The 13781-nt window shown below is 41.8% G+C and overlaps 1 protein-coding gene across 1 annotated transcript in view; it reads right to left on the bottom strand.

Annotated features, from left to right (window-relative positions):
- Window positions 1–11179: 11179 nt before the first annotated feature.
- The window catches only part of HPSE2 (heparanase 2 (inactive)), a 569682-nt gene continuing 567080 nt past the window's right edge, over window positions 11180–13781 (bottom strand). Inside the window, exon 12 of the mRNA XM_079900324.1 lies at window positions 11180–12921. Within this exon, the coding sequence (XP_079756450.1) occupies window positions 12756–12921 (166 nt within the window). The 3' untranslated portion in view covers window positions 11180–12755. The remainder of the gene's footprint in view (window positions 12922–13781) is intronic.

Below are 13781 nucleotides of genomic sequence, written 5' to 3'. Positions count from 1 at the left end.
TGTTATTAGTAGTTTTCATTCCTGCCAGCAACATCAACGTCCTAGTTTCCCCACATCTTCACCAACACTTTTATTGTCTATTATAATTTAGCCATCCTAGTGGGTGTGAAGTGATAGCTCATTGTGATTTTGATTTGATACTGAGACTAATGATGTTCAACATCTTTTCTGTGATTTTTGACCATTTTCTTGGGGAAATGTTTATGCAGATTCTTTGCCTGTTTTAAAATTGTCTTTTTATTATCGAGTCGTGTTTGTTATATATTATGCATACAAGTCCCTTTTTAGATATAAGATTTGCAAAAATGTCTTCCCGTTATGTGGTTTCTTTTCACTCTCTTAATGGTATCACTTGTAGCACAAAAGTTTTCAGTTTTGATGTAATTCAGTTTATCTGTTGGTAATTATGTCCAGGTTTTGATGTCAACATAAATTTTTATTTCACTTGGGTAAACACCTAGGACTGGGGTGGCTGGGCTGTATGGTAAGTGTATGTTTAAGTTTATATTATACTGCTGAACTGTTTTCTAAAGTGCATGAACGATTTTACATTCCCTCTAGCAATACTAAGAGTTTTAGCTGCTCTGTAGCCTCCTTAGCGCTTGATATTATCCTTTTCTAACTTTAGCCATTCAAGTAGGTATATGGTGGCATCTCATTGTGGTTTTAATTTCCATTTTCCTGGAAAATGGAAAATGAACTAATGATGTTGAACTTCTTTTCATGTGCTTATATGCCATCTGTATCTCTTCTCTGGTAAAGCATTCAAATCATTTGCCCGTTTTTAAATTGGATCATTTTTCTTATTATTATTTATATGGTTTCTTTATGTATTTAGATACAAATTCTTTATCAGATATCTGTTTTGCATTATTATTATTATTTTTGCCAGTCTGTGGCTTTGTCTTTTCATTCTCTTTATGCTGACTTTTGAAGAACAGAAATCTTTGTGCTTCTTTGTGTACTGTCTATTGATAAAAAGTCTTCACCTAAGCCAGGGTCACAAAGATTTTATTTTGTGTTTTCTTCCAGAAGTTTTATAGTTTTAGGATTTGCGTTTAGGTTGGTGATCCACTTTGAGTTGATTTTTGTAGGTGGTGTGAGAGAAGGGTTCAGATTTTTTTTTTTTTTTTTTTTTGCATATAGATGTGCAGTTTTTCTAACATCATTTGCTGAAAAAATATCTTTTCATCACTGAATTACTTTGACACATTTGTCTCAAATCAATTGCCCATATATGTGTGGATATATTTCTGGACTCTATTCTGTTCAATAAACTTAGAGGGATTCAGGTCACACCAAGGATTTTACTGATTTTCTCAAAGAAACAGCTGTTGGTTTCATCAGTTTTCATTGGTTGCCTGGTTTTTATTTCACCAATTTCTACACTGATATTTACTCTTTCTTTTCTTCTGTTTACTTTGGTTTTAATTTGCTCTTTTTTTAAATAGTTTCTTAAGGCCGAAACTGACCCATTGATTTGAGACTTCTTGTCTTTTCTAACAAAGGAGTTTACTGCTGTAAATTTCCCCCAAGGTACTGCTTCTCAGCACCCACAACTTTTGATGTGTTGTCTTTTCATTTTTAGTTAGTTCAAAATGCTTTCTAACTTCTGTTTTGATTTTTTTGACCGGTGACTTATTTAGAAGTGTGTTGTTAATTTCCAGACATTTGGAGGATTTCCATGTATCTTTCTGTTATTGGTTTCTATTTCAATTCCATTTGGTCAGAGAATATGCTTTGTGTGATTTGAATACTTTTACATTTATTGATGGTCTAGGGTATGTTCTATCGTGGCGAATGTTCCATATGTACTTGAAAAGAATATGGATTCTTCTTTTGTTGAGTTGAGGGATCTATAATTGTCAATTAGGTTAAGTTGGTTGATAGCAGCATTCAAGTTTTCTATATCCTTAGTGGTTTTCTGTGAAGTTATTATATCAAATATCGAGAGAGTGGTATTGAACTCTCTAATCATAATTGTGGGTTTGTCTGTTTCTCCTTGTAGTTGTCATCTTTTACTTCATATTATTTTGAAGCTCATTTTATATTGATGCATAAACATTTATGATTGTTATGTTCTCTCAGTGTATTAACCCCATACCATTATGAAATTATCTTTTAATCTTTGGTAATATTTATTGCATTAAATCTACTTTGTCTGAGAATAGTATAGCTACTACAGCTTTCTTCTGATTAGTGTTAACATGGCACGTGAAGGAGTTCAGGACATGCCACCCCAAAACATGCTACTTTGGTATATTGATTATTTTGAGCTAAAGGCACTTGAAAAAACAGCAGGTGCATGCAAGAAGGGTGCTCTGACCTTCCCTTTTCTTCCTGAAAGCAGGTGTGAAACTCTCACATGAAAAATACCCTCCTTATACCAGGAGAAAGAAACATTCTTATTACCAGAGATGAGGAGGCCAGGCAGAGAGAAATATGTACAAATAGACTTCGTTAAAATAATTCTTATCTTTCTTTAGTCTCCCCAAACAGTTTACTTTTCCACAATTGCCGCAATTTGTTGAACCTAGTATATACGCACTTAGGCCCTGCCATTTCTCTGGGTCTTCATTTTTCTCGTGGGAGCTCCCATGCACATGTGAAAAATTACTAAATAAAACTTGTATGCTTTTCTCCTATTAATCTGTTTTATGTCAGTCCTAGCCAGAAATCCTAAAAGGGTTGAGGAGAAATTTTACCTCCCCTACATATGTAATTTTCCATTCTCTTATATTTAACCTACTTCTGTCTTCATATTTATAGTGCATTTTTTGGTAGGCAGCATGTAGTTGGATCTAATTTTTTATGCGGACTGACAATCTCTGCCAGACTAAATTGTCAGATTGTATGTTAAGACAACTTACATATTATGTGATTATTAATATGGTTTGGTTTAAGTTTATCAGTCTGTTATCTTGGTATTTGTTTTCTATTTGTCCTGTCTTTGTTCCTTCTTTCATCTTTTTAATGCCTTTTCAAGAAACGTATTGAGTATTTTTATGATTCTGTTTTCTATCCTTTGTTGGCTTCAGGACTAGGACTGGGGTGAGAATGAGATATTTACCTTGAATGCAAAATTTAAAGGGATGTCAAAAAACTTAGTAATCAAGATAAATACTATATGAATTAATGTTTTTAAAATCAAAATTACTGTAAAAATCCATGATAAATAAAATATCAAAATTATAAATATAAACATGATCATTATTTCTGATTTTTCCTTTTGCCTCAGGTTTCAGTATAGCTCAACATGACACTATTACTGACAGTGAGTCACATATTCCTGCTTCTTTGTGTGTCTATTAATTTTTATATTTTATACTGGACATTGTAAGGGATGCATTGAAGACTCTGGATTCTGTTGTCTTCCACCAAAGTGCGGAGTTTTGTTCTAGGTGGCAGTTGATAACGGCAGTTCATTTTGATTGTGGAGGCTTGATTTTTGGCTTTGTTAGAGTGGATGTATTTCGTTTTCTTCCTTAATCCTAAGAGGGTGTGATCCTTAGTGTTAAGGTGTGGCCTTTGGGGGGTTTCAGTGGGAAGTCTGAAGTGTTTACCAAACTCCTCTAACTTGGTAGGACCTGAACTCAAACTCCCTCCCACTAGGCAGCAATTTATATCTCTGCTGCTCTCTCAGCCTTCCGGCTCTTTCTTTCTACCAGGGTTTTTGGAGTCTCACTCTGTGCATACATAATTCAGAGGTCAGCCAAATATTTGAGGGTACTTCGTACTGGCTTTGTTGGCTTCTCCCATTATTTCTCCTTTTTCTACCCCCTTTCATTTTCAGTTGCTCTGTCATTCCTGAAAACCAGTCTCTTACTCCACAGTCCAATACACAGCTGCTTTCTGCTTGACCTCAATCCCCTTTTTGTTGTGAACTGGGGGAATTCCTTCAGGGGAAAAGCCAGATAAATGTGGTTCTTATCCTGTTTGATTCGTCATTCAAGGGTCTCCTCTCCTGTAGTTTCTGCCTGCTTTTAGCTGTTCAGCTGTTTGCTATTGCCTTCAAAGAGTTGTGTGTGTGTGGGGGGGGGTGTTTTTTTGTTTTTTTTGTATCTTGTCAGCAGTTTAGAATTGCTGTTGGCACAAGGGTCAGTCTGACAAAATAATGTTAATTACCAGAAGTTGGGAGTTCTTGCAGATTTTGATATGTAGTATTTTTCATTGAATTTGAAATATTTTCTACTTTTTATTGTGATTTCTGATTTTTTTTTTTTTGATCCATGGATTACTTACAGGTCTGTTTCTTAATTTCCAAACATAGGTAGATATTCCAGTTGTCTTTTTAAAAATATTTCCACCTGTATTTCACTATTGTCAGAGAAATACTTTATATGTTATCATTCTTTGAAGTTTTTTGAAACTTTTTTATGTCACAGCATATAGTCAAGTTTTGTAAGTATTTCCACGTGCCCTTGAAAAAAATGCTCTGTATTCATTTGTTGGCTCTGCTGTTCTATATATATATTACTTAGGTGAAATTTGTTTATTGTATTTTCTGAGAGAAGTATGTTAAAAATCTCCTATTTTAATTGTGAATTTGCCTATTTCTCCTTTTATTTCTGTGAGGTTTTGCTTTACATATAGGGTACTTCATAAGGGGCATGCAAATTGAGAATTTTTACTGTTAAATTTCCTTCTTTATGAAATATCCCTTTCTATTATTTACACTGCTTTTCGTTTTACAAAAGCATCTGCTGTTTCATATCAGTGTAGCTAATTACCTTTTGTTGCATGATACAGCTTTTCCTTAATCCTTTTTACCTTATATTTTAGATGTTCTTTTGAAACAGCATTTAGTTGGACTTTGTTTCTTTGTATTTCATCTGAAAATCTTTTTCTTTTAATGGGAGCATTTGTTCTATTGACAATAACACTACAAATAAATGTGTGTTTAAATTCATCATCTTACTATTTGCTTTTCTATTAGTCCCACCTATTCTTTGTTGTCTTTCTCTTCTTTCTTGCTTTCTTTTAGATCAACTATTTTTTATGATTCCACCCACCCCCCACCATTCAGTTAGAAGTAATGCACTCTTTTAATATCCTTTTAGTGGTTACCCTAGAGGTTAAAACATGCATCCTTGATTTATCAAAGTTTAATATAAATTGGTACTTTTACCTCTTCCTCAGAAATGGAAGGACGTTAGAATACTTTCCATTTACCTGCTTTCAGTATGTATGCTACTGCTGCAATGCATTTTAAATTCTCTCTATGTATTAAATCTCATGAGACATTACTATTATTGTTTTATATTTATTTAGACTTTCCTACATGTTTACCCTTTATGTTGCTTTTTGTTCTTTCCTGCATCTCCCTTAGCATTTTTGTGATTATGCATTCTTTTGCTCCCCCCATCTTTCTTTTCATTGTCCCTCCAATTTCCCATCTCCTACTGCCTGCCTCCACCTGTAATTAGTTGAATTCCAGGATATTAGGTACACACTTGATAAAATTCTACTATGCTACATCAGATGCTTTTGTAGTAATCCCATGTATGTGTCTTAAGGTTTGATTTAACTAATTTCTCAAAAGTGAGGTCAATCTGTTTCTTTCAAAAACTAATAACAAGGTGAGTGTACCTTGGGGCATGCTTCATCTACATTAAATTTGCACTAAATCACTGCTTGGAAGAACTTGGATGGAAGGAGTCATGTCATTAACTCAAAGAAAAATCATGACATTGACATTATCTCTAGAAAAAAAGAAACTACCATCAAATGTGTTGTTTGTGTTGAATTTCACTTGCATGCATCCTGAAAAGCACATTGCGTTCATGTAGAAATAGCGCCAAAAACTTTAAGGCTAACTCTGAAACCTCTCAAAAAGATATATCTGAGTTGATTATATATATATAAAACATGTTATATATGAGGAGGAAATAGGAAGACAATAGCAATAGCACCTGGAACAGGGACCATCTAACATAGATGGACAATGGGTAGTTTTAGGCGACCCTAGAGTTCACTTAATCCAAAGTCCTCATTTTACAGATGGGGACGCTTAAGTCCAGAGAGGCTGAGTGACTTGTCTGACATCTCACCGTTAGTTGGTGGAGGGCTGGGACTGGAATCAAGGTCCCTTGGTCAGAGCAGTCGCCTTCAATTACCTGCTCTCCTCAAATGGATTCAATCAGTGGGCTAGTGTTTTTGTGATCTGCAGGTATGGGAACTCACCCATTTGGTCAGTAGCTGAGGCCTCTGTGATTCTCCAGTGAACCATTAACCCACTTTGCTATTTGGGGCTTTAAATGGTATTTTTGCTGTGTCTAGTAGAGGCACAGTGTCTAGTGCTAGGTAGAGCCGAACTGGATAGCAGTGGAACAACCCAGAAATTATTTTCTGCTAAAAATCAGCCAAGTACTAGGAGAGGTGGGACTTAAGGAGTGGGAGACATGGAGAAGAAAGCTCCTTTAGGTCCTCATGAAGTATGCTAAAAAAAAATCCTTTGAATTTAGACATCACCACACATAGTGTGTAACACTCACTTGATGGCAAATCGACTGGAGGGACCCAATAGCGTTGGCTCATTCTCTGGTCTCCTAGCTGTCCATCGAAGTTTTGTGCTCCTTTTTCATGAATGTCTTAGTCCATTCAGGCTGCTATAACAAAAATACCATAGACTGGGTGGCTTATAAGCAACAGAAATTTATTCCTCGCAGTTCTGGAGGCTGGGAAGTCCAAGATCAAGGCTCGGGCAGATTCAGTGTCTGATGAGAACATGCCTTCTGGATCATAGGATATGTCCTTTTGGAAAAGTCCTCACATGGTGGAAGGGGCAGGGGAGCCCTCTGGGGTCTCTTTTATAATCCCATTCATGAGGGCTCCCCCTTCATGACCTAATCACTTCCCAGAGGCCCCGCCTCCAACTACTTTCATGTTGGGGATTAAGTTTCAGCATGTGACTTTTGGGGGGACACAGACATTCAATCTATAGGAAGGAAATACAATTATTGTTGGAAAGTGGCTGCCCAGCCGAGGACTTCATTTCCTAGATCCCCAGCATTTGATGGGACCATGTGACTGACTTAGGGCCTAAGGAATTGAAGGGAAGGAATTTATGCCAGGTTAGGCCCCTAAAATACTCCCATATGATCTGCATACTCTCTTTCCTTGTCTGCCAACTGCATGTTGATGCCATAGCAGCCTTGGAGGCCAAGTGCTGAAGGTGGCAGAGAGCCTACATCAGTCTGGATCCCTAAAGGACTACATAGAAGAGAAGCACTGCCTACCTTATCCATTATCACCAACTGAACTTTACATGATGTATTAGCAAGAAATAAACTTGGATTGTGTTAAGCCATTGAGATACTAGTGTTTACCTGGTATTGCAGCTAACGGTTACTTTAACATAGTGACATCTAATTTGAATAATAAAATTGAATTTCCATTTGGAGTACTTGAAGCAACACTTGTGGGGAAGAGAGTAGAGGGAGAGCATAGCACAGCATGAGATCAAAGATCCCTAGCGTATATTAGTTCATCAGGCAATCAGTCTTCAGGTCGAGGTGTCGTGTGGACAATATCAGCCTTCCTCTCCCCACAGAACACCCTGAGAACAGAAAGTTAGAGTATCCACATTTTATTACTTACAGAACATTACCTCAAAATATGAACTACCTCAGGGACCCAAACTCTCTGCCAATCACCAGGCTCATATAAACCTTAATATAATCCGTTCCGTGGAAGAAAATATTAACACCTGTTAAAATCCCCTGCACAGAGAACATTTCCCTGGGAGGTGTTCCTGCACTCATTTTGCCAATTTCAAGATGAATAAAACTAAGGTTTCTTTTTGCTTCTTCCCAAAATATAATTTATTATGTAACATTTACAACTTGAAAAAGAATCCGAGACTATTTTCATGAATAATAATTAGAAGAGTAATGTGCCTGACGTGGGCTACAAAGAAGGGCCCCCCTTTTCTCTGCTGGGCGCACAGGACAGTGGGGTTTACTCTCGAACCAGTCATGTGGAGCTCGGTGTGCTCCCCCAGATGCTCCCAGGGCCCCTGGGGTTGCTCTGCTGTTTAGAAGGAAATGGATGTGGAAGCAGTTGGTTTGCTGTATTGTGGCTTTCTTGCTTTACAGTGATACTTGCAAATACTACCCCTAGGGCAGTAGTTAATGGATTTGTTACTTAGTCTGGGAAGGCGAAGAGAAACTTCCAAAGCTCTGGGTGGTGGTGGGGGAGGAGCAGTGCTCAGAGGCAGTGCCTGTGTGGGTGCTGACTGGCTCTGCCACTTACCTCTGGGACTTTGAAATACCAAGAGTCATCACCTATGGTGGGTGGTAGCGGTTGGGTGGTAGCGGTAGGAGTGGCCCCAGACAAACGTAGGAGAGGAGCAGACCCGGAGGGCCCCTGGTAGGCCAAGGTGAGCCTGGATTCAAAATTCTACAGCTAAGGCTGGTCACAGCTTGACTCACTACTCGTCAGAGCTACTGGTCAGTCCCTCCAAACCCTGAGATCAACTCTCCTGGGCGAAGGCACCGCTAGGGTTCTGTGTAGACACACCCAGGACCTCACGAAAGCTAGCTGTGGGCAGCAGAGGTGACAGGAAGTTGGCCATAGCCAGTCCAGCGAGAGTGAGCCCCGTGCAATGAGAGCAGAATTTGGACTCTGACAGATCTGGGTTCAAGTTCTAGTTATGCCACTCTGGTTCTTCTGAACGCCCCAGCTAGTCACCACCACCAGGCCTGGGCACGGGAAGGCAGTTACAGAAGCTGTTAGCAGAACCCAGAGGTGGGGATTCTAATGCTCTTGGGCTTTATAATAACTATTTCTCTTTGAGTACTCCTTACTATCTTATTTGCAATTCTGGTACATCTTAAGAAAAAGATTGTGAACTATTCTACAATCAGAACTTAATTCCCTTTCAGTACGGCGGATTTCCCTGGGCTCTGGGTTGGGGAATAGAGTGGCTGGCAGAGGTGAGGCTGTGGAACTGGAGAGAAGGTGTGGAAAAGAGCAATGGGCAGTGTTCAGGCTGGGGCCGTGGCGTTGAGGTTGGGGAGAGGGGGAAGTGTTTATGGCCCCCTTCCCTTGCCTTCTCCAAGCCATATCTTTATTACTTTTGTTTGCTCTATTGATATTTCAAAAGTTTAAAGTCCTTCTTTGTCCCAGTGTTTTTATTGTCCGAGGGACCCACCTGGTTTGCCTTGGCTTTTGCAGAGATGAAACACTTCCTGTTTTGTTTTCAGAAGTAAAGCTCTCACTGCATTTCCACAGTGAATCCTGCAGCTGCATCCATCCCAAACACAGGGGCCTTGAGTGCAGGCAGCAGGGCCCACCTGCAGATGCTGGGCCTGGCCTGGACCACACGGCTGCTCAGCAGCTCAGTCCTGCTGGGTCCTCCCCACCGTTGAGGGTCCCTGGTGCTGAGAGCTGTGGTGGGGGAGGCCTCTCAGGCAGAATCTGCCCACAACCTCTGCCCTGTTGGAGGGTACAGGGCTGGGACTCATCTGCCCAGGGACTGCCCAACAGCTGGGGAGGGGCAGGGACTACGGAGGGCCAGTGGGCCTTTGGGAATTGTGGTTCTGGGAGTCCCCAGCCTTAGGCTCAATGTAGCCCAGGTCTGGTGTTTTCAAGCTTGTCTCCAGCTGGAGATAATGCTAATATCCCACACTTGCAGCTTTTTCAGGGCACTGGAAGATTGAGACTTTCTTCAAATAACAATGAGCATTTGTTCTGAGCCTTTGTGATAAGAAAGGAGAAAGAAAATCATTCTTAGAGGCAGGGGGAGCAGAAAACCATCTCAACAAAAGGCACAAACTTCTCATTATACATTATTATGCTTTCAAAGAAGCATTTGTGCAAGCACATTCTTTTGTTTAAAATAAAGTGGCTCTTAAGTCTTAAGACTATCTCGGCCGTGTCTTGTTTTGGGAGGAAAAATCTGATGGGGGGAAGCTGGTTGATGAGCTCTTTTGTCCTGGGGCCCAGCCTGGCAAGCTGCTCCCCTGAGGTGCAGCGTGATGCTGAGTTTTGCCACAAGCTGTCTTTTGGGGGGAGTGTGGTAGGACAATCCCTTATAATGGGGGATCCCTACTGATTTAGTAATTACCCCTCACCCCTAAATGAGAAAGCTAGGACAGATGCCCTGTACTAAAATCCTTACAGAATGTGATGTTATAGTGAGTGTCTCGGTATCCTTTGTACAATGCAAATACTTCTTCCATGAGGCGGCTGCAAAGTTAGAATTGCAGGACTCCAAAGATAAATTTCATTGATTCCCTTCCCTTTTTATTAATTAAAAAAGAAAAAAAACCCAAACCCAAAACTTAAACCTCTTAGGAGCAGTATTTAAGATATAAAGACAAAAGAAGCAGGGACTGCCTATATTCTGCAAGTCTAGAGGCTTAGTGAAGAGTCAACACTTATTTAGAGAAAGTGTGTCTGAATGGAGCTCCGGAGGTCCTGGCTGTACTGAATTAGCAGAACCTATGAAGAGGTAAAGAGGTGAGTCTGTGAATTGGGCAGCCGCTGAGCTGGGCGGTTAAATGAACAGGCTCCGGACTATTCTGATCTCAGCAACCCATTCCCCTGGATGACCCTGAGCAAGTTACAGACCCTCTCCAGGCCTCATAGGAAAAATGGAGCTAAGAATAGTAACTCCCCGAGGCGAGGCTATGTATGTAAAGCAAACTAGCCCAGGGCCAGCCTGCAGGGACCTCTGGTTACCCCCGTTATTATGAGGGGCCTGCAGCTGTACCAGTATGTAGATGAGACTTTGCTATCTGCTACCTGTACTATCTCTTTTCCCTTCTCTTCTTCACTTTCCTCTGCTGCTTCTTCCCTGCTTTTCTACCCCCAGTCTTGGCACTTCCCTCCCTCCCAGATCTGAAGCGTCAGTGGAGAGGCCTGCTTCCGGTGAGACGAGGGGCCCCTCTGGGCAGCCTTGCGGGGATGTGCCAGGGTCTGGTCCTCTCTCTGCAGCTGCTTCCAGGCTGAGCCTCCACTGACCGAGGCCAGCCAGTCCTCAGTCTCCCCCTTTCCCACTTCACACCTCCTGGTGCTGTTCCTCCTCTACCCGATAATAAGCTTAGGTCAAAACTGACTCCACTCTCTTCCCGTCGTGTAAACTGAGCCTGCTGGTTTCCCTCTCCCAGATTCCCAGTTCTCCGTGCTGAGTCCCTTCCTGCTCCCATCTAGTCTTCCTTATCACTCACTCTGCAGACCTGGCCCTGCTCCTAACTCCTCCTTAGGCAGTCTCCCTGGCCTCTGGCCTCAGCCACCTTGCCCCTCTCTTCCATTTCTATCCTTTCACATCAGCAGAAGTTGTATCTCTCTCTACTGGAACCCTGTGACATTGTCTAATATCTCCTCCTTAAAAAAAAACATCCTTTGTGTCATTCATCCTGCAAAAGAAAATCATATCCACAGAAAAGAAAGTCATTTCAGTTGCAGCTTTTTTGCAAAGACCCACACAAACCTCTTGAATCATACAGAAGGTCCCCATCGTGAACTTTACACCACTCCACTCCCCCCTGCCCAACTCGGGGGCCTCCCACCTCCCATTCCACAGTTTCCCCATCAGACCTCAGTCTCCAGATCCCCCTTCCCCAACATGGCGAACTGAAAGCTTAGTTCTATGCTCAGATAAGCTGGTCTGGGAGAGCATGGACCTGGTCATCTTTCATGAGCACATTAGATTTCTGCCTAGTACAAGACATTGAGAGCACTCAGATACTTGGGAAGAAGCAGAAAGGTTAGATTCAGTTGTGTCTTACAGTTGTGATGACCTTTGATTTATCCCTTGTTTTAAAATGGTTTTGGTCAACCAAACCATTAAGGACTTACCCTATCAAGCCCTTAATATTCTCTCAAAATTGAGGTAGGTCTAATTATTTGCTTTGTTCAGCCGAGGGACACGTGTGTGTGTGTTTGTGTGTGTGTCCGTGTCTGGTGGTTGGGTGCGCTTTCTCTTTGTACTGAAACTCTCTCCCTCGCAGCCACGTGACAGATGTGACTGCTTTTTGTGCTGCCTGATACATTGCTGTCCACTCAGTGAATACTGTTACCTGACTTCCATTCCAGCCCTGGGGGAATCTGGATTCACAGAGGAATAGAACCTTCTTACAAAATCTGGAGTATGATTGCAATTTTACTTTTGAAGCACCCGCTTCCCAGAGGAATAGCTAGTGATTGATGCCACTGTCAGAAACCCAGATGCACACACTCATACATGAGCCAGGAAATTACATTAACAGCTCGCCCAGCAGGCCAGCGCTGACTCACCCACTTGCTCCCCTATGGGAGGAGAGGTGATACGAAACCCAGGGCAACAGCAGGGAACAAACAAAGGAAAGGAGTTAGGGGGGACTGGGCTCTCAAATGTCCACCGGGTTTTTTTCCTTCCTCATCTTCTGCCGAGGGCAGCAGCCACAGGCTAAGGTCTGTAGTTATTTTGCTATGTGACCAGGATTGTGGGGAGTTATTTCATTTGTCCTGGAAGTGCACTGTCAGCTTGTTCTCATGGTGCATGTACAAGGGTGCGTACAGCTCGACACACATACCTTCGTGCTTAAGAGGTCGACATTTTCCTTTGGGGTAGAAGTGACCTACCTAGGCTAAGCTCATGCTAGGGTATTTGTCTCTTTGGAGAGCAAGTTAGTGTTGATTCCAGCAGGATGGGGCGGCAGAGACTGGTTTGTTGCTCAGAAGATGCCTGAAAAATACTGATACCATTAGGGCAGAAGAGTGGAAAGCAGTCCAGCAGGCCTGCTGGCGACCTGTGGGTGTGAGGGGGTTTATCGGTAGCGGCAGGCCAAAGCGTTGACATTCTTGACCACATAAAAGCCCATGGTGACTGGAGGGATGACCAATGTCCGGCCGGCCCGCAGGGGGCGGGGCTTCAGTTCTGGGAGGGTCCCATCGTCCACCATCACTAAGGGCTGGCCGTTCAGCTGCACTGACCTACAGTGAGGAAAAACAGCATGGGACTCGTTATTGCCTTGAAAGGAAGCCATTGCAGCAAAGCCTGGGCAGCCTCAGATTGCCCCCGTCTGCTGACCGTGCCCGGCTGGCTATCACTGACTGACACTTACTCTGCCCAGGCTCTCAGCTGGGTGCTTTGATAACACACTCGAACATCCCAGCAATGCTCTGAGGAAGAAACTGTCCTTGCCCCATTCTACCTAGAGTACTTAGATGACTTGCCCAAGGCTACACAGCTTATAGTCCTGGGAGCCAGGATTTGAACACAGGTAGTCTAGTTCCAGAGACACATCATTTATTTTGACAAGTTAAATGTCTCTGAGGCAGAAGCTGAAAAGTGTCTCATGTCTTATTTTTTTGTCTTTAAATCATAATAGCAGTTCAGTTTGACTCTTCTACCTAAAGAATTTTCTTCTACCTAAAGTGTGGAATGATGCATAGGCTTAAGGTGACTTCAGAAATTCCTATTTAACTGGCATCTTTCATTAGTTTATTTGGGAGATGAGAGAACTGACATTGTGTCACTTGTCTAGGGCGGTTCTGGAGGAGGACAGAGACTTATGTAACAACCTTCCTTTCTCTAATCTGAGCATGAGTTTCCATATCTAATATTTAATGAATGTTTACATTTTAGAGACACAAAGAAGTAGGTGATAAAGCAGGCATTTGTGATCTCAGTTCACCTGTGTTGCTTGCAGGTGTTTTTTTTGTTATCCTTCCTGTGTATCAGTCATTTTCAGCCCTGAGAAGGACTTAGAGAGCAAAGGGGAACGGCTCGTCACCCATCCTAGGCCTGTGGTACAGAATCCAGACAGTCTCTCAGCTGTTCCTGACGGGGG

This window comes from Stenella coeruleoalba (assembly GCF_951394435.1).
Source record: "Stenella coeruleoalba genome assembly, chromosome: 16".
In the NCBI taxonomy this organism is placed as follows: Eukaryota; Metazoa; Chordata; class Mammalia; order Artiodactyla; family Delphinidae; genus Stenella; species Stenella coeruleoalba.
Note: the sequence above shows the minus strand (reverse complement) of the source record. Positions and strands in the feature narration are given on the sequence as shown.